The 19087-nt window shown below is 43.7% G+C and overlaps 6 protein-coding genes, 1 long non-coding RNA gene and 2 other non-coding genes across 22 annotated transcripts in view; 3 read left to right on the top strand and 6 right to left on the bottom strand.

Moving 5' to 3' along the window:
* The first annotated feature begins 18 nt into the window (after positions 1-18).
* Positions 19-1420, top strand: LOC6622257 (peroxisomal membrane protein 2). 2 transcript variants are annotated; one of them, XM_002046340.4, is made up of 4 exons: positions 19-146; positions 278-373; positions 431-689; positions 749-1420. In XM_002046340.4, the coding sequence occupies exons 2-4, from the start codon at positions 285-287 to the stop codon at positions 971-973; spliced, it is 573 nt and encodes a 190-aa protein (XP_002046376.1). In that variant the 5' UTR covers positions 19-146; positions 278-284; the 3' UTR covers positions 974-1420. The 2 variants fall into 2 exon arrangements, with proteins under 2 accessions (XP_002046376.1, XP_015031090.1); XM_015175604.3 differs by having other exon boundaries at positions 85-106.
* On the bottom strand, positions 1262-13968 carry Srrm234 (Serine-arginine repetitive matrix 2/3/4). 10 transcript variants are annotated; one of them, XM_070208522.1, is made up of 10 exons: positions 13605-13968; positions 12536-12636; positions 9839-10505; positions 9354-9725; positions 9226-9288; positions 7552-7696; positions 6081-6151; positions 2886-6020; positions 2613-2822; positions 1262-1782 (listed from the first exon to the last, which is right to left on the bottom strand). In XM_070208522.1, the coding sequence occupies exons 1-10, from the start codon at positions 13841-13843 to the stop codon at positions 1581-1583; spliced, it is 5205 nt and encodes a 1734-aa protein (XP_070064623.1). In that variant the 5' UTR covers positions 13844-13968; the 3' UTR covers positions 1262-1580. The 10 variants fall into 10 exon arrangements, 9 of the variants coding, with proteins under 9 accessions (XP_070064623.1, XP_015030961.1, XP_070064619.1 ...); XM_015175475.3 differs by lacking the exon at positions 9839-10505 and having other exon boundaries at positions 2886-3079; positions 4196-6020; positions 12535-12636; positions 13605-13964; XM_002046342.4 differs by lacking the exons at positions 1262-1782; positions 9839-10505 and adding an exon at positions 1953-2277 and having other exon boundaries at positions 2886-3079; positions 4196-6020; positions 12535-12636; positions 13605-13964.
* An 86-nt stretch (positions 13969-14054) lies between these two features.
* LOC6622054 (splicing factor C9orf78) lies at positions 14055-15168 on the top strand. The gene is made up of 3 exons (XM_002046344.4): positions 14055-14260; positions 14316-14929; positions 14989-15168. Exons 1-3 carry the CDS (start codon positions 14136-14138, stop codon positions 15144-15146), a joined length of 897 nt encoding a protein of 298 aa, XP_002046380.1. The 5' UTR covers positions 14055-14135; the 3' UTR covers positions 15147-15168.
* On the bottom strand, positions 14786-15669 carry LOC138911126 (uncharacterized). The gene is made up of 2 exons (XR_011416462.1): positions 15452-15669; positions 14786-15240 (listed from the first exon to the last, which is right to left on the bottom strand). It is a non-coding gene; the product is annotated as an uncharacterized lncRNA (long non-coding RNA).
* Positions 15309-15403, bottom strand: LOC6624142 (small nucleolar RNA Me28S-Am2634). The gene has a single exon (XR_048876.2). It is a non-coding gene; the product is annotated as a small nucleolar RNA Me28S-Am2634 (small nucleolar RNA).
* Positions 15554-15648, bottom strand: LOC6622138 (small nucleolar RNA Me28S-Am2634). Its single transcript, XR_048877.2, has one exon. It is a non-coding gene; the product is annotated as a small nucleolar RNA Me28S-Am2634 (small nucleolar RNA).
* A 184-nt stretch (positions 15670-15853) lies between the features above and the next one.
* RpL23A (ribosomal protein L23A) lies at positions 15854-17394 on the bottom strand. The gene is made up of 3 exons (XM_002046345.4): positions 17278-17394; positions 16476-16885; positions 15854-16404 (listed from the first exon to the last, which is right to left on the bottom strand). Exons 1-3 carry the CDS (start codon positions 17306-17308, stop codon positions 16015-16017), a joined length of 831 nt encoding a protein of 276 aa, XP_002046381.1. The 5' UTR covers positions 17309-17394; the 3' UTR covers positions 15854-16014.
* A 117-nt stretch (positions 17395-17511) lies between these two features.
* Positions 17512-19087, top strand: part of LOC6624505 (uncharacterized) — a 67554-nt gene continuing 65978 nt past the window's right edge. For 2 of the 4 annotated variants that reach the window (XM_032434996.2, XM_032434997.2), the window contains exon 1: positions 17512-17654. The gene's annotated coding sequence lies outside the window, so the exon portion shown is untranslated. The remainder of the gene's footprint in view (positions 17655-19087) is intronic. The other 2 variants (XM_032434998.2, XM_002046354.4) reach the window with 2 other exon arrangements.
* Positions 17552-18980, bottom strand: RabX5 (RAS oncogene family member RabX5). The gene is made up of 6 exons (XM_002046346.4): positions 18479-18980; positions 18308-18409; positions 18186-18250; positions 18002-18135; positions 17719-17944; positions 17552-17660 (listed from the first exon to the last, which is right to left on the bottom strand). Exons 1-6 carry the CDS (start codon positions 18724-18726, stop codon positions 17602-17604), a joined length of 834 nt encoding a protein of 277 aa, XP_002046382.2. The 5' UTR covers positions 18727-18980; the 3' UTR covers positions 17552-17601.

Below are 19087 nucleotides of genomic sequence, written 5' to 3' on the forward strand. Positions count from 1 at the left end.
ACAAAAGATTTATTTACAAAAACAGTGCGACCGTTTGACGTAAATATTATCAGACTTAAGCATTTGGCAACACTGGCAGCGAATGGCTTACCCAAAGCAACTACAGGTAAAATTACTCAGTCTTTAAACACCGCTGCTACCAAACGGTTAGTAGTTCAGATGGTCAATACATTATTGTCGTATGATGTTATCAATATTAATTGCCGTACTTTGCACTTTAACCCACATCTTATATATGCAGCAAACTAAACTTTTAATTACACTTTATCCCTAACAGCTGCAATATGGCAATTTCTAAGCCGCTGTACTCGCTCTTCGGCAGCTATTTGGAGCAGCTTTTCAATCATCCCGTGCGCACGAAATCCTTAACAGCGTAAGTAGAGAGGAGGGGCTATCTTCACTTATCAGCATTTAACTAAATTTCCGGCAGCTGCTTCTTGGCCACCTCGGCGAATGTCACCTCCCAGCGGCTGGCGGGCGCCAAGAAATTGAACCAGCACAGCGTCTTTGCGTATGGTCTGTTTGGCCTCCTCTTTGGAGGCACTGTTCCGCATTATTTCTATCAAACTGTGGAGCGATTGTTCAGTCATGATTTACGCTTTAGGAAGTTCTTTCTGTTCCTGTCGGAGCGGTTAACGTTTGCTCCGTTTTATCAGCTGCTTTCACTGTATTTCCTTTCGATATTCGAGGTGAGTCTCTTGATTTATGAGCCGTGAACTGTTTCAAGCATTCTTCTTCCTTCTGGCAGGGCAAATCGCACAGCACCGCAGTTGAGAACCTGCAGAAGCTCTACTGGCCCGTGTTGCGCGCCAACTGGCAGTACCTGTCGCTACTTGTCTATCTGAATATAGCCTATGTGCCGCCCATGTTCCGTACACTGACCACGGGCATCATTTCCTTCATCTGGGTCGTCTATATGGCACAGAAGCGTCGCCGCTTCCAGGAAAAACAAGCAGCTGCCAGGTCCACATAGACATAGCATTCCATGGCACCCATCTTTTGCTATCTATAACTATGTATATGCATATATATTAACACGCTCAGTGCAGATTACGCTGGACTCTTTTTTTAAACGCTTTATCTGGCGTCTCAAAGGTTTCGAACCGGGAACAATAATTGCTTTAACTGTTTAAGTAAATTGAAACTATATATACATGTGTACAGTACACTTAAGATTAGAGAGAAATAAGAACACCTTACGGCCTTGTAAATTTGAAATACCTTAATTGTTTTTTATCCTATGTACAATGAAATTAATGCATTTGAAATGGCAACAAATAATATTTATTTAAAAGCTAGCGAGTAATCCAATTATATTCGAGTATTGTTGGCCTTATATCATGGCCGTGTGTCTACAATATCATTTAGCTAATAAATTCAAAGAAATGGCCTAAATCAAACTTTACAACTTAATCTCGAAGGGAATGTGTCTAAAAAAGAATTCTCTTAGCTTAAGTATCATATAGGGCATGGTTTAGTTTTGCCTATTGCGACTATATATATATAACTGACTAGGGTTGGGGGGGTTTCCGGCTGACTTACAGTTCGCCGCACATTTTGCGCAGCGAATCTGTTAACACTCAGAAGGCTATTGCCGATGGACTTCGACTGTTGTGCATCGGCGTGCCGGCGATGGGTGTGCAGGGCGAGCTGGCGCGACTGAAGCAGCTGGAGCAGCAACTGGAGGCATCGTTGTCCACATGATCATGATCGCCATCGCCGTTGTTAATACCCTCTCCGGACGCCTTGTGGTGATGATAGGGTATCGGCCGCTTGCGCGCGCTGCAAACAACAATAAATGACAAGATTAGATAGCGAACATGTTTTGCATAGAAACTACAATAAAAAAATGTTATATGGTTAAAACTTACCAAACTGAAAAATTGCAATCAACAGAAATCATAAACTAAATCCTTTTCGGAAAAAAAATATAAAGAAAAATTATATAAAACTTGGCATTGACATAATTTATTGTGCATACAAACAAAAGCCGTTTGCTTGAACTGAATCGAAAAAAAAATAAAGTTTTTATCATGAAAATACAAATACAATTTAACACAATGGCAAATGAACAAAAATAATATTGCATTTAGAAAGCGAATTTGTTAAGAAATTTAAATTAAATGATAATTCCTGAGTCTGAGCTGTAAGAAAGGAAAATAGTTAATCAAATAAATCGTAAATCAGGTGCTCTACAGAATTTTCGGGCATTGGAAATGAAGATTGCAACTCAAGCGGATAACCTGCTAACGTCTGGTGCTGCGGGGTGAGCGACGGCTACAAAAATCAATTAAATAAATAATTAATTTATTGAATAAAGTAAATTGATTAAAATCAAGAAATCAAAGTTGAACAAAAACCTTGCAGAGTTCAGTTGTCGAATATAATCAGAATAGTTGCAATAGCAACAGAGATATATATATATATATATATATATATATATATATATATACTCTTTGGAGTCGAAGATATATTCCTCCTTTCGTGTCAAATCTATAGCCTTACAAATTATAATAAATTAAATCCCACTCTGCAAGGTTTTGTCGTAAAGAAATTCAAATACGTTGAAAAAAGATAAAAATTCTCCTTCGATTTTGTTCAGTTGGGACTACCTAGTTATGCGGCGTCTGTCCAAGAAGCTGGGTGAGCCGCGGCGTCGCGGTATAGAGGGTGAACGTGAGCCGGATTGTGATGTGCCAGAGCCGCTGCTCGAGGAGCTGCCGGAGCTGCTGCGCGACGAGCAGCTGGAGCGGGACGAATGCGAGCCGGAGCGCGATCTGGAGCTGCACGAGCCGCTGCGACTGCTCGACGAGCTGTACCGACTGCAGGGGAATACATAAGGATTAGTTATGGGCTCTACAATTCTATGGATTGCTTGAACTTACGATCTGGAGCGACTGCTGGAGCGATGGCGATGCCGACTGTTGCTCGTGCGCCGTTTGCCGCGGCTGTGATCGCTGCGCCGCGACCGGCTGCGACTGCGTCGTGCGGCGCTCTCCGCTGCGGCGACCGTTGCCGTCGATACCTTGGAAACGATGGCGTCCACCAGTGTGCTGTCCGCTAGTGCCGCAACTAAGGGCTGTGGATCGTGAATTTTGAACGGTTTTATAACAATTTTCGGTTTCTGTTGCTGATGATGATGATGATGATAGCTAATACTATTGGCGGCCACCGCTGCGGCCGCTGCAGCCGCATTGAAGCCACGCCCATGCTGCGACGGATGCGAGCCAAGCAGCGCCAGGCCCGCTGCAGCGGCAGCAGCAGCCGCACCGCCAGCACCACCACCAGCACCACTCAATGACAACAGACCCGCCGCATGGCGGCCATGATGATGATGATGCACATGATGGCCACCGGCGGCGGCGGCTGCAGCGGCAGCGGCTGCCAGCAGCGCATGCTGCGAACCATGCCCATAGAGATTTGGATTGTACATGCTAAGACCACGCTGATGCTGCTGCTGATCCCGCCGGCTGAGCAGCGGCGGCTGCAGCCCATTGTTATTATGCTGATTCTTGCAGATATTATAATGGGTGGCGGTCAGCAGGGGGCCATGATTCAAACGATTCGTTGTGCGATTATAGGTGCCGGGCGTGCCGGCCAGAAAGGGCAGCGCATTGTTCGGATTGTTGTGATTAGTATGAGGAACAGCACCAGGCGGAAGATGACCAACACCACATGCATGATTATTGTTATTGTTATTGTTAGTATTGTGTCTACTGTTGGGATTGTTATTCAGCGTGCGATTGTGAAAGACGCGCTTCGTCTGATGTTGGGGTCTATGATTAAATTTGGCTATTGTTGTTGTTGGGTTAAATGTTGTTGTTGTTGCTGTTGCTGTTGCCGCTGCTGTTGTTGTTGTTGTTGTCGTTGTTATTGCTGTTGTCGGGACTGCTGCGCCACCATTTGCAGCCACTTGGGGCGCCTTGCAAATGGGCGGCGTATTTGTGTCCCTTTTTTGCGGCTCGGCGGCGACCATCGGCTGCTCGAGCGCCTCTCCAGCTGCTGCTGCTGCTGCAGGCGGCGGCGGCGGCGTTGTTGTTGTTGTCGTCGCGGTTATTGTTGTCGTGGTTATTGTTGTAGTTGTTGTTGCCGTTGTCAGTGGGTTAATTAAAGCGTTTACATTGTTAGCAACAAGAAATTCACTGAGCGAATTACGTTTGGTGGCCAGCACCAGCATAGATTCGCCGCCACTTACTTCGCTGCCCTCCGCCTCCTTGCCTGCATCTCCATTCTTCTCCATTGTGCGGATTTTTTGCTTCGCCTTGGCCGCAATGCCGGACTTAAGCTGTTCGAGCATGCGCAGCTCCTGCAGCTCTTCGCGCTCCCTTTTGCTCTGCTGATAATCGTCGAGTGCTGCCGCCGCAGAGCTTGTCTCCGGCTCGCTGCCGCCATCGTCACTTTGGGCGCGCAGGCGGACCACGGGCGCTGGCTTTGTCGACTGCTGCCGTTTCTTGTCCTGGACAATGTCCTGATAGCGCTCGGGATTGTGCTGGGCTGGCGAATAATGCAGCTCTGATGAATTGGAGCTGCCCGAACGACGTTTGCTCTGTCTTGGACTCGGCGTATTGCCCTTGTCCTTCTCTTTCTCTTTCTCTCTCTCCTTCTCCTTTTTCGACGACCTGGGCTTGGTCGGCGTGCCCGAGCGCTCGCGCTTCACGTGGCTGCTCTTGGTACGCTCTCGTTTGGGGCTGCTTGGCTCACGCTTTAGCTGCTCCGGCGGCGTTTGGCTGCGCCTGCGCTGCTTGCGGGGCGTAGGTGTGCCCGGTTCGCTGTGCGAGGAGCTGCTGCTGCTGGAGCTGTCCGACGAGGAGCTCGAACTGGATGCGGCGCGCTTGCGTTTCGTCTGCTCGAGCGCCACCATCACCGACTTGGTGCCCAATATATCGTTGACAGTGTCCTCGGCCGCCTTGAAGGGATTGAATGCGGGCACCGCTGCACTTGACGTCTTCTTGGGCGGCACCAGCAGCTCCGGCTGCCTAACGACTGTCGGCGAGGGCGTGCGCTGCTTTTTAGGCGAGCGGGAACGGGAGCGCGAATGGCGACCCAATTTACGCTCCTCGCCGCGTTTCGTCGTTTGGGAAGCCGAGCGACGTTCACGACGTCGCTCTTTGCTACGCTCGCGCCCCTGTCCGCGCTCCTTGGCTACCTCGCCCTGACGTGGTCGCTCCTTCGACTTTTGCCGCTCCTTGGAGCGCTGTCTGTCCTTTGAGCGCAGTCGCTCCTTTGAGCGCTGTCGTTCCTTGGAACGCTGTACTCTCTCCTTTGAACGCTGTCGCTCTTTGGAGCGTTCCTTGACCTTGGATCTCTGTCGCTCTGCGGAGCGTTCTTTCTGCCTCTCCTTGGAACGCACTCTCTCCTTTGATCTCTGCCTTTCCTTGGAGCGCACTCTCTCCTTTGATCGTAGTCTCTCCTTGGAACGCTGTCGTTCTTTGGAGCGCGGCCTCTCTACGGAGCGCTGTCTCTCCTTGGAGCGATGTCTATCCTTGGAGCGTGGTTTCTCCTTGGAGCGTAGTCTCTCCTTGGATCGCAGTCTCTCTTTGGAGCGTTGTCTCTCTTTCGAGCGCGGTCTCTCCTTGGAGCGCTGCCTCTCCTTTGGACGCTCCTTTGATCTTTGGCGTTCCTTTGACTTTTGTCGCTCCTTCGATCTGGCTCTATCCTTGGACTTTTGGCGCTCTTTGCCCAGCGACCGTTGCCGCTCCTTTGATCTTTGTCGCTCGCTGCGCCTCTCCTTGGAGCGCTTGCGCTCCTTCGAGCCTGCTCTCTGCTTTGAACGTTGTCGTTCTTTGGAGCGTTGCCTTTCAGTCTCGCGTCGCGGCGGTGTTCGCGTCGGTCGTTCCTTCGATTTGTGACGGCGACTTGCGCTGTGCTCCCGTTTCTCCGTCGAGGAGTCGTTGCGACGCGACTTGTTGTCCTTGCGTCGCTCTGGCGAACGGCTGCGAAACGGATTCTCCGGCGTCGTGCCATTGTCCGCAACAGCCGCGCGTGATTTACCCGACTTTTTATCCTTGGGCGCGGGAGAGCTGAGAAAATGTTGTTTTGTTTAGTGAGCAAATTGATAAAGATATTGGATGGGAACCTACTTGGAACGTGCCGAGTCCGTGGAGCTGGCACGTGCTCGTTGATTCTTCTTGAGCTTTTTGTCGCGTTTCTTCTGCATAATAAAAGATTGAGAATTATTAACAAGAGGCACAGCTAACGGCAACAAAGTCTAACTGTTAGCAATATATATTATATAGATATAGTTTTCATTCAGTATATGATCATGATCATGATATATAAATATGTACGTATATCTCATATGAAAGCTCGCCTTGCATATTTGATTGTCTCTGTGTTCGAAAGACTTCGATTTCGGTAACGATTTTTCGGGCTGAAAAAACATATTTGGCATAAGAGATTGAACTTATTTTGGATTGCAGATAGCAATTGATCGATTCGCGCAATTCTATATATGCTATATATATATGTATAATATGTTAAAGAAAACAGACAAATGAAAGTACTTACAAAACTACAAGAGAGCCTTTGAAAGCTATCCTATATCAATGAAGCGCCAAGGGTTTTTATAAACAAAATATAAATTTTCTTTTTCGTTTCTTCAAAATTACTTTGTAAATTTAATTTGATTTAATTGAATTCGTTTTTTTTTGTTTTTTCTACATAGAAATCAAATGTTTACGAAAGGAAAAAAAAAAAACAGTTAAAAACTATGCACAAAATCAAATTTATAGAAAAACTTATAAATTGGGCTTGTGCAGAGCTCTATATAAAATGTACTTTCGACTAGCTAAAAGAAATAAAAGTTTAAATTAAACATAAATTTCTAAATAAATAAACAATTTATAAAACTAGTTTGTGTATGCGTTTGAAGCCTTTTTTTTACCTTTTACAATATTTGTGGGGTGATTTTTTGATTTTTGGCATTATATATATTTCTTTTTTTTTTTCATTTTTCTTTTGGATTTGTACGAATTAATTTTTGGTATGCTTTATTATTTATGTGGCTGGTAATAGTTTTATATGCAGGTCTTAATTATTGTTGTTGTTGTTTTTGTTTTAGTAAATGTTTCATTTTTTTTGGTGGAAAAAAGAAGTAAATAAGCAAGAGAAGAAATGGCGTATGTTAAATATTTGGTGAACAATTGAGAAACAACGAAAAACGATAAAGTCAATCGATTTATCATTAGGCATTATATATAGTATATATATATATATATATATAGAGAGAGAGAAACAATTATATTCATTTAGACATAATTCGTATTACAAACAAGTTTCATCAGATGATTTTATACAATAGAGAAAAATGTTATATATATTATATATATGATATAGAGTTAGTATGTGTAGAGGGGGGTTAAGTTTTGATTAGAATTAGAATTAGAATTCATTAGAGGTTTTAATCGTGATACATTATGAATTAGCTCAGCACATGCACTGCTCAGGCAATTACCGGGTTTTATGGACATTTCGAATCCCGAAACATTTCGTTTAAATGCGTTTTCTTTTCACTTTCTGTCTAATGCTAATGCGATATGCATGTGAGTTTACCTTCTCCTTTTTGGCTTTCTTGCGCGCACTCTTCAGTTGGCGCTCCGCATCGCTGCTATCGGACTCATCCTCGCTATCCTTGTCGCTATCGATGCTATCGCTGCCGCTGTATTTGCGCTTGCGGGACTTCTTCTTTTTCGACTTACTGCAAATAGAATGGGTTTCAAATTGTGCGATTAGTGGCCATGCAAATTGATGCCCAAAACTGAGGGTGAACAGTTTCAGCTCTAGAGTTCTTGTGGACGCGTCCGGGAGACGGGGCCCACAAATGGGGCCTGGCAGCAACATTAAGAGGTGTGTGTTTTTGTTTTAAAGAGTTTTGATTAACTTGTGGTTTAGTGCTTTACCTTCATCGAAAACTGCTCAAAAATGCATTGTCTTAATAATAGTAAGTAGGTTAATAATAATAATAGAAAGAAAGATGAGAAAGTAATTCGCTTTTAATTGTTGCAAAACACAGTTTGGTTCCTTAACAACGAGACTTTTCTTAAACTTTATGCTTGTCGTGTGTTGTGTTCAGCTGTGTGGTGTGTATAGTTGTGGTGGGTATTGGTGTGGTGTGTATAGTCGTGGTGTGTGTGAGTGGGTCTGTGTATGTATGTGTGTGGGTGTGTGGGTCTGGTTCTTTAACAACAAGACTTTTCTTAAACTTTATGCTTGTCGTGTTGTGTATAGCGGTGTGGTGTGTAGAGCTGTGGTGGGTGTAGCTGTGGTGTGTGTATAGCCGTGGTGTTTGTATAGCCATGGTGTATGTGTATGTATATAGCTGTGGTCTGTATAGCTGTGGTGTGTATGGCTGTAGTATGTAAAGGCGTGGTGAGTATGATTGTGGTGTGTATAACCGTGGTGTATAAAGCTGTTATGTGTGTGTGTGTGTGGATATGATATGACATTAAAGTCCGCACAATTTTGTAACACAATACAATTAGATATTATAAACGAATTTTACTTACCAAAAGCTGGACAAGATCAATGTGAATGTGTAAAGCGAAATGTGTGTGTGTGTATGTGTGTGTGGGAGTAGTTGTGCGTGTGTGGGCTTAGAGATTAGTGTAAACTAGATTTAAAAGAAGGATAGAGCCCATAGAACCCTACGCTTAATATGAAAATAAAACGATGCTGTCAGTTAAATATGATTATCAAAGTATATTATAATACTTTTCTTTTTTGGGGAGCACACATTAGAAATTCATATCATTTCGCTGTGTTTAATAATGTTGTTGTTGTTTTTTTTTTTTATATATATATAGTTAAGCTCATTTTATAAACTAGATAATAATATGTGTATGCAAAAATTTCATTTGTACATAACTTTTCGCTTCTTTTTACTTTCTTTCTCATATGAGTCCCTTTTGTTTGGTATCAAGTTTTCAAATGCAATGTAAAAGAAGGAGTAGAGACGAAAAACACAAAATGTATTAAGCAGTTGTTTTTGTTAAATTACAAAAAATGTTACGTTTTTTTTTTTTTGGCAAATTTGCATTTGTCTAACACGTACAAGAATAGAATGTTTTGAAGATAAATCAAATCAAATAGAGTTTACAAATGGAACAAATAAATTCATGAATTTGCAAAAAGATTTGTTTTTTTTTTTCGAAATAAAGAAACTAGTTAAAACACAGAGAGCTACAAGTGGGTTAGGACTCGGTGCTTGGGCTACTTTCGAGCTCTTACCTTTCTTTCTTGTGCTTCTTGGACTTCTTCTTCTTATCCTTGCGACGCTCCGGACTCGCCGAGCTGCAGGAGAAAAGGGGGAGAGAGTTAGTCTTGCTATTTTTTTTTTTAGCATATTTATAGTTTACCTCTCCCGGGCGCGTTTCTTTTTCTTCTTTTTGTCCGACTTGGAGACATCGCCACTTTGATGCAGTGCATCCGCTTTGCCAGCAACGGCAGCCGCCTCCGGCGAGGGCGTGCGCACGAGCGCATATCGTTTGCCCGTCTCCTTGTCTTTGCCTCCTGCTGCCGCCGCCGCAGCCGTTGCGGCCGCTGCGAGGCTCTCGCGCTGCGCGTCCAGCTCCTTTTGCAGCGCCACGCTCTTGGCCAGATCCTCCTTGGCCTTGCGATCGCTATCAAAACTGCTGCCCTCGACAAAGTACTCAGATATGTTGAAGGCTTCGCGCAACTTGGCGTTCTTCTGCTGCTGTGCCTCAGCAATTTGATGGGTTTCACGCACGCTGCAAGAAATAGAAGAAGAAGGCTTTTGAGATGTGGGCATGGCTAAAGGCAACGATAAGATAGTCGGATAACTTATGTATCTAGACACGGAACACTTTGGGTGTCCATTTACCTGGCCACCGCCGCTTTGCCAGCGCCGAGCAGCAGCGTCTCGAGCCATGTGCTCGACGAGTGCTTGAGCAGCTCGAGTAGTGCCGGCAGCGCCTGGCCCTTAAGATTGCGTGTGCTGTCTGACTTGATTCTTTCCCTTTCCCTCCTTTGCCGCTCCCTTTGACTGTCATCAGCTGTTCGCACCTCCTGCGGGCATTGCGTCATCTGCGTATTCTGGCAGACGCAGGCGCAGTCGTTGAGCGTCTTTCGCGACATTGCTGTGCGCCTGTTCTTCTTGGCGCCGCTTGCCAAAACCGGCTTGAACTTCTTGGCCACGGCGGCATAGTTGAGCGCCGCCGCCGTTGTGGCCTGCGCCGTGATGTGGAAACTCTCGTATTTGGCTATATACTCGCGATTGTCGTGCTGGAAATATTGCGCCTTGCATTTCCTGCCGCAACCCACAATGGCCTTGGCGGGGTTGCTGCTGCTGCTGACCCCGTTGCCGCCCCCGTTGCTCTGCCCACAGCCGGTTGCGTGTCCTGCGCGTTTGCGGCGCTTGCGTCGCTTCTTCGTCCTCACCACATGCAACGTGCTGAACGCATTCATCGTGCTGCTGCTGGCCGCGCAGGCCGTCGAGGCCATGGAGGTAGCTGTTGCCACAGCCGTCGCCGTTGCAGTCGTTGTGTTCGTGTAGACTTCCGAGGACAGCATTTTGCGTGGAGAGTTCCCCTTCTCTCTTGCTCTTCTTAATAATAATATTATTAAGGGTTGTTTGGGCAAGTGGATGTTTTTGGTTTTGATAATATTTTTTATAATATTTGGTTACTTTTATGAGATTATTCAATATTTTTTTATGAGAATATTCATTTACACAGGAAATATTTATCCTGTTTAAGTTTTGGTTTAATATTTGTATAAATTTATATTGTTTTATTCTTTTTTTTCACTATGTTGCGTTTTTTTTATATTTTTTCCCGATTTTACTTTTACAATTTTATAAATGTTCTATTTATTATTTTTATTTTTATAAAAATGTATTAAATCAAGTTTTTGTGTATAAAAATATAGTTTTGTCCACAATTTGTTCAGGAAGACAGCGGATTAATCTTTATATAGTTATCTATATTTATTTATCTATTAATGTATTCCAATTTTGTTTTTCAACATTTGTTTAGGAAGACATTGGATTGCATTTTATTTATTTTATTTGTTAATTCATGGCAATATTTTTTGCATTATTTTTTTCACGATTTTGTCAGGAAAATGGTTTTTAGTGTTTAAATAATTTAGTTAAAATAGATTCATTTATTATAAGTCATATTTTGTTTGGTTTTTATTTTCCACACGTTTATCAGGAAGACTTTGGATTATAAATATATATAAATTAATATATATTTATTTTTATTATTGTACATTATTTATATTTTTTATTTTCAACTTTTATGTTTGTTGGGATTTTCTGCTATTTTTTTTTTTACTTTTTGTTATTGAATTTTTAAATTTTATATTTTCCCGGAAGACTTTGGAATCTTATAAATTTGTTATATATATATTTTTTTATATATATTTTATATAAAAATAAACTTTTTTATGCACTTAATTTAAAAGCTTGGAAGACTTTGGATTAGCATTTATGTCGAATTACAATTTGGCTACATTTGCCTTAAATTGTTAATTACAAGTATTTTATTCATTAACAAGTTTGATGGTTATTTGGAAGACTTTGTTGTTTTTTATATTCTTTTAGCTTTTATAATTTATAGAAATACTCCGTTGAAGCAAACAAATTGCGCTCGCTGCCGACTCCATTCAACGACTAAAACTAATTGCGAATTACAAGCTACGTTTGGAAGACTTATTTAGTGATTTGTTGCTTTCGGTTTGTTGGATCAAGTGCGGTGCTCACATTAAGCTGTCTGTGCTCGGGAGCTTAATACTCCATCGTAGACACTTGCTATCAATTTTCACAACAACAGCAACCATTGCGACGACGACGACGAAGCTAAGCGGCTGTGGTTAGGATGAGCTGGTAGCCACCACCAGCCGAGCATGTTTGGGTTTTTATTTGTTGGGTTTAGTGCGTCCGGCTGCACACTTGAAGGGCTGCTCGAGCTTTGGCATATTGATTGCATTTTGCCCAATCGCCGCATTTTCAACTGCTCTTCTTTTTTCTTTTCAGTTATTTTCATTCGTTTTCTGTGTCAGCTATTGATTTTTCCAGCGCTGCTTCAACATTTTCCACTGCCTTCCAAATCCTGGCGGCCGCGTTCATGCTGTCCTCGTCGCCGTCGCTGTTGCCAGGGCAACTTTAACGTTTTTCTATTTCTACAATTTTTGTTTTGTTTTATTTCTAGTTGAATTTATTGTTTATTTAAAATAATTAATTTCCTGAGCGCGTGTGCCAAACGTTGGCATTGGAAGACTTGATGTGACTGCTGAAAATGTCATCCTTGCCGCAGATTTTTCTCTACAACTGCGCGTGTTTTGATTGGCGCCTGGACCAAAGGTTGGACAGGTTTCGGGTGGATGGTTTCTCGCGCTGTGCGCAGCCGGCGGCGCATGTGATGTGGCGGCCAGTTTAACAGCTGGCTGAGATTTGATGTGTTTGGTTCAAGCGTTTATTGATTTGTCCAGCAGGCGCTCAATTTTGATTTAAATTACATAATTGCGACTAACTATATTTAGCTACGACTAAATGTATAAAATGCAGCTACTTACGCTACGCGTCCAAATTCATCCTTGGCCAAATCGGTTTTGCCTTGGCCCATTAATTTCTGGCGATACGAGTCCACGTGCGACTTGATCTCCTCCGGCGTGCGTCTGTTTTTGGGTCAGAAAAAAAAAAAAACAAAAGAATAACAATTAGAAAAATAAAACAAAATCACAGCAACTTAAATATTTAGTCAGCAATATTTGCTTAAAATACCTTTTAGACTAGCGTAAAACTTAAAGTTTTATCAATTTCACTGTTTAAATATTTATGCTAATTGCATTTTAAGGCCTCCTTTTTTACACTTTTTATTTTGTAATTTAATGTTTATGCTTAAACAATTTAAAACTTAGAAAGTTCTCCGCTTTATTGTGGAACGCGGATGTGCTCTATTGAAACAATCTCTACAACTGAAATGCAGTTTTCCACCACCCGAACGGCGCAGGCCAGGCTCAGGCTGCGTCGTTGTCAGTCGGAGGCCAACGGAAGTAGAGATGAACGCGTGTCAAAAGTTCGGGTTTTTGTATAGACCCAACATCTTCCATATGCCTGCAAGGGTTTAGCAGCTTGATCTACGCGAAATTCTATTTTATTTCAATGCATTTAGTGTACAATATTTTTCGAAATTCTTTGCAAAGTCGTGAACGTGCCAGATTTGATTAATCAACTTATTTTTCGTGTCACGAAAGAGAGCACGACACGCGCTCAGCTTTAGGCCGAAGCGCTTATGTGTGACGCAAAGTAGGGGGTGGTTGGGTTAGCTGGTGCTGGGCGGGCGGGCGGTGCTCTTGCAGCAGGGTTGGTGGTGGGTTGCTGCTGCTGCCATCGCCGCTGCTGCTGCTGCTGAGCGCGCGCTCTCTGGCAGCTACCAGGCGCCGAATGTAAACATAACAGCAGCAAGCAGCGGGCGAACGAATGTAAATATTGGCACGTTGGAGAGGAATGCATGGGACGAATGTGCGCACAGTGTTGGCGACCGGTGTTATATAACGCCAATATTGCATTACATGCAGGAGGCAAATGCCAATTGACGGGATATGGCAGCCCCATTTGATATGCGACATATTATTTGACTTACCCTTGCTTCTCGAGTATTTCTTCGAATTCAATGCACTTCACCTCGATCTTGCGCTTGCGATCGTGATCAAGTATCTCCTTGTTTGGCGGCCGATTTAGCTGTGCGTCCAGCTTTTTGGTATCATCTTCGGCACGATAGTCCTTGTCCTTTTTGCCCGGTCGCACAAATGCCCAATTGCGCTGCACATGTCCATTTGTGCCGGAGCCACGCGGCGTCGTCAGGCCAATGCCGTTGTACATATTGAGCGGCTCCTTGTCGCTAGATAGCTATTTTTGCTGGTTTAAACGTTTACTTTTTCGTATGCATCAGCGTTTGGAACGGCGCAGCTGCTCCGCCAAATGTGCAGTTTGCAAACACAAGAAAAATCGATTTTGTCTAGCAGGCAACGCCGTCGCCAGTGCAACTCTGACTATCGATATATTTGCAGCACTGCGATATTATATCGATATTAATGAAATCGCGAATTGTAAACAAAAATTGTACTTGGTTTACATTACTTTTAATAAAATACGATTTGAACTGCTTAACAATATGCAAACAGACAACAAAGAGGACAAGGAGGAGGCGGAGGAACCTACCAAAGTGGTTTTTAAGAAATCGTCCCGCAAAAATCTGCGCCAGCGCAAGAATTCTGATGATGGCGACAACGAGGAGCAGTGCGTATCTACATTTTCTATATATTAACATCTAATTAAATTCTGTTTTAAACAGGCTCACACTCGACGAAATCAAGGAGCGACAACGCTTAAGACAGCGTCCCAATGGCGTCAGCCTAGTGGGCCTGGCGCTCGGCAAGAAAGTCGCGCCAGAGGAAGAGCTGGCCATCAAGGATCCATTCAATGTGAAGATTGGCGGGCTGGTCAACATGCAACAAATGAAATCCGGCAAAATGAAGGAAGCCGATGATGCCTATGATGTGGGCATTGGTACGCAATTCTCGGCCGAGACCAATAAACGTGACGAAGACGAGGAAATGATGAAATACATTGAACAGGAGCTGCAAAAGCGCAAAGGCGGCGCTGCAGATGAAAACGAGAATGATGACAGCGATGCCCATAAATATCTGACACCCGAGGATGCGGCACTCTACGCGCTGCCCGACCACCTGCGTCAGTCCTCATCGCACAGATCCGAAGAAATGTTGTCGAATCAAATGCTAAATGGCATACCCGAAGTGGATCTGGGCATTCATGCCAAGATTCACAACATCGAGGCCACGGAGGATGCTAAGCAAAAGCTGCTGCAGGATGCCAAGAACAAAAAGGATGGACCCTCACAGTTTGTGCCCACCAACATGGCGGTCAATTTCATGCAACACAATCGCTGTAAGCTGCTTAATCTTCATCAAATGTTTGTTACTAAATGGATCTTCTCTTGTTTCCAGTTAACATTGAAGACAACAATGAACAGAGGAGACGCAAGCGTGAGGATAAAGATGGCAACAACAAATCGGCGCAGCATCAAACAAATCCAAATGGCGTTAAGCGCGCAACGGATGATTATCATTATGACAAATTTAGAAAACAGTTTCGGAGATATTAAAAGAGTACAAATTTTTAGACAAGACACTTTTTATTATATTAATTTTAATATAGAAGCGGTTTTTCCTGTGCTTAATCCATGTCCTTTCCGTTTGCTGAAATATATAAAAATTACATGTAATCAGTTTAGTTTTGTTATTTAAAGTTGCTGTTTAAAACTAAAGCAAATTTGTTCAGAAAGAGAAGTTCATTTCATGGCAACGAATGACTGAAGCTCAATGAGATTCCTACTTGAATAAATCATCATAAAAGTTGTAAATGCTTAAACGTAATTTATAATCTATTAAACAATGTTTTTATACACACCTTTGGGAAAATAAACGACGGTTGGCAATCAATCCGAACTGGAAAGTACAAAGAAATTAATAAGATTAGTTTAAATCTCGGAGAATTCATGAAATATGGATAGATATTATGTTCAGGAAAAGAAGTTGATTTCATGGCAACGAATGACTGAAGCTCAATGAGATTCCTACTTGAAAAAATCATCATATAGAAATAGAAAGCTTTAAATCAGAAAATAGTTCTTACCTTTTAATTAAAATGAGTTTGACCAGCACCAAGCTGAAAATAGAAAGAAATTAGTGATCAGTTTTGATAAGATTTTAATGCAGCTTACCTATTAAAAAGTATAATCCAGTCCAGTTTGTGCTGAAACAATCTAAAATAAAAATAATAATAATACCAACCCAATAGCAAAGCCATACATTCTGTTGTTATTAGAGTTTTTGTTTGTTTTTTATTATACCCAGACAACATTGAAACGTTCATCCTCGCTCTATTTTGTCAGCTTAGTTATTACTTTGTTTATAGAAAAAGAATTCTATTGTGAAAATGTAAAACGCGATGTACGTTCCCATTTTGCATGCTTATATGATGCCGATCTTGTTGGCGATATCGAGAGCATCGTAGTCACGCGCCAGGCGCACATAAGCCTTCTTCTGACCATCGGGCCTGATCAGAATGTTAACCTTAGCCACCTTGATGTCGTAGAGCTTGCGGACTGCGGCACGCACGTGGTTCTTGTTGGCGCGCAGGTGTGTGAGGAAGACCAAGGTGTTGTTGTCCTCGATCTTCTTCATGGCTGCTTCCGTGGTCAACGGGTATTTGATGATGTTGTAAGCATCCATGCGGTTCCTGGTGGGCACCGACTTCCTGGGGTATTTGGGATTGCGTGGTAGCTTCAACGTTGTTGGACGACGGAAGTGCACATTGGTGCGGATCTTGCGTGTGCGTGTACCGAAAGCGCCCTTGATGATCTGTTTGGTAACCATAGCAAAAGACATGATTAGCTTTCGTTTGATACGCTCAGCACTCGGCACTTGCTCACCTTGGTCTGCACCTTCTTGGCGTTCAACAAGGCAACAGCCTTGGCCTTAGCCGTACCCTTGGCGGGCTTGGCGCCAGCCTTGCCCACGGATTTCTTGCCCTTGGCAGCAGCACGTGCCTTGGCGGAGAGCTTGGCCAGCACAGACTGGGGCTTCTTGCCAGCGCCCAATTTCTTCTTCAGATCCTTAGCCTTTGGCTTGGTGATTGGCTTCTTCAGGGCGGGCTTCTTTGCAGCTCCAGCGGCTGGCTTCTTGGCAGCACCAGCAGCGGCAGCGGGCTTCTTGGCGGGAGCAGCAGCCTTCTTGGGGGCAGCAGCCGCAGGCTTAGCTGCAGCTGGTGCCTCCTTCTTGGCAGCAGCAGGCGCCGCCGCGGCCGCCTTCTTCTGCTCTGGCTTCTTATCGCCAGGCTTTGCTGCAATTGGCAATTAACAATATAAATTAACACTAGTAAACAGAGCTGCAAAAAAGTTGGGTTAAGCACGAACGCACAACGCTAGGGCAAGCAGCAACAACACAGCAGTCTTCATTTTTAATAACTATTGCACTTGAATTTAATAATAGATGCGCTTTTTGCTTAAATACAGCACTTGGCTGCTTCACACACGCGTTGTAAATTGTTTTCAATGCCGAGTCGCAGCCACACCGCACGTGGCGCAAATATGGCGAAACATTTTCTGTTATATTTGCTTGAAATTCTTATTTTAACACATTTCTACATATATCCGTGCATTGTGCTTGCTTTAACCTTGCTGCTGATGACAAAACCACACATTTTTTAGACATTTTTATATGAAAAATCCTTACCGGATTTCTCGGTTGGCTTTTTAGGTGGCATTTCTACGAGAAAAAGAAATGAAAAGGAAAACTGAGGGGCATTTGACAAATGAGCGGAAGCCCATTTTGACAGTAGCGTGGCCAGATGCGTAGCAAGTGGCAACGCTGTATGACGATATATGGTAAAATGGCAACGCTAAGCAACGTGCAGTTAAAACAAAGTGGCAGGCTAGTGGCAACGCTATAGAAAATTTAAAGGTACGGCAGCCCTGTCTGTCAATAAAAAACCGTTGTTTTGTGTGCAGTAAAATTAAAATGTATTTATAAAAATAAAATGTGAAGTGTGTGTGTTAATCAGCAGGCACAGCCACTCTTTTGTTTGCTGGAGCGACTTGTGAAATAACTGCGTAAGTCTGTAAATAGCATAACAAAATAACAAAAATTTGCCGCGCATTTTTCGATGTAACCTACCAAATTTTTGCGACTTTTCTGGCGTTTGTGTCGTCTGCTCCTCTGCTGTGCTCTTTAATAATTTTAATTGTTGCTGCATGGCCGTTTCAAAGGCCAATGCGGCCAAACGTTGAAAGAATTCGTTGATCTTGTAACCGGAACGCGCCGATACGGACCAATATTCGGCCTGCAGCTCGGCAGCTGCCACGCCCGCGAGGCGCTCCATTCGCACGAACTCCTCCTTGGTCTGGGTTAAAAAAATATGCCTAAGGATTGGATTACTTAAATCGATGTTTGTGCTCACCAAGAGATCTGCTTTTGTGCCCACTAGAAATATCAAAGGTTTCTGCGTTGTGTTGTAGTTGAGGGCGCTCGAAAGCCACTTTTTGGCAGCCTCTAGAGACTCGCGCTTGGCCATGTCGTAGGTGGCCACAATGACTGCAACAAAGGGGGTTAGATGGAGATTTCAAAGCTGCAGCCATGCTTACCACTAGCATTGCGATAATAGGCGCCCGCTATGCACTTGAAACGCTCCTGGCCAGCCGTATCCCACCTGCAAGCAAAAAGGAGACTTTAGGTTGGAGTGCCTGCCAGGGAACTGTACACTCACATCTCCAGGCCGAAATTGTGACCCAATATGCTAAAGTTCTCCAGCTCAAAGTCAACGCCAATGGTTGCCTTATAGTTCGACTGGAACTTGTCGTAGCAGAAGCTGTAGTAGTAGCAAATCCCAACAAGATTCAATCAAAGTTTTCATTGGAGAATCACCCAAATGACTCACCGATTCACAATGGCCGTTTTGCCCACGGCGCAGTCACCCACAAAGATGACCTTGCAGGGACGCAGCTTGGGCTTGCGCGGCAGCTCCAGTTGGTAGCGCAGCTGGGGCGCAAAATCCTTGTCCCGGCTGTAGGGCGTCTGGGCCAAGCTGTAGGCGGGCGGCAAATGCCGCAAATGTGTGCGCGGATCGTGCTGGGTCGCCGTTGGCGTCGCGGGCAACAACAGATTCTGGCGCATTCGATGGGGCATTGTGTACGTCTCGTTGCCAACTGACTGCGGTCGCAAACCAAAACGGAAAAATGCTTCACAAAAAACCACAAGCCTCGGCCTGAACTTGGCGGGCTATCAGGTGCTCAAGGTGCGCCACAGGTGCTCCAACTTTATATGCAAATATGCCCCGCTGATAACCCTCGAATTGGGTTAACCAGCGATAGCAATGTGGCACAGAGCTGAGCCTCAAACTTGATCAGGAATTTCCCCATGTGCGTTTAGTTGAGTTTTTGCTGTGATACAAACTTGGAAAGTTGAGATTTGCGTAAGCTAATAGCACATTATGAGGGTAGTGGATTCGTCCATAGAAAAGTTTTTCAATTTTAGATATGCTTAACTT

Source organism: Drosophila virilis, chromosome 3 (genome assembly GCF_030788295.1).
Source record: "Drosophila virilis strain 15010-1051.87 chromosome 3, Dvir_AGI_RSII-ME, whole genome shotgun sequence".
Lineage (NCBI taxonomy): Eukaryota > Metazoa > Arthropoda > Insecta > Diptera > Drosophilidae > Drosophila > Drosophila virilis.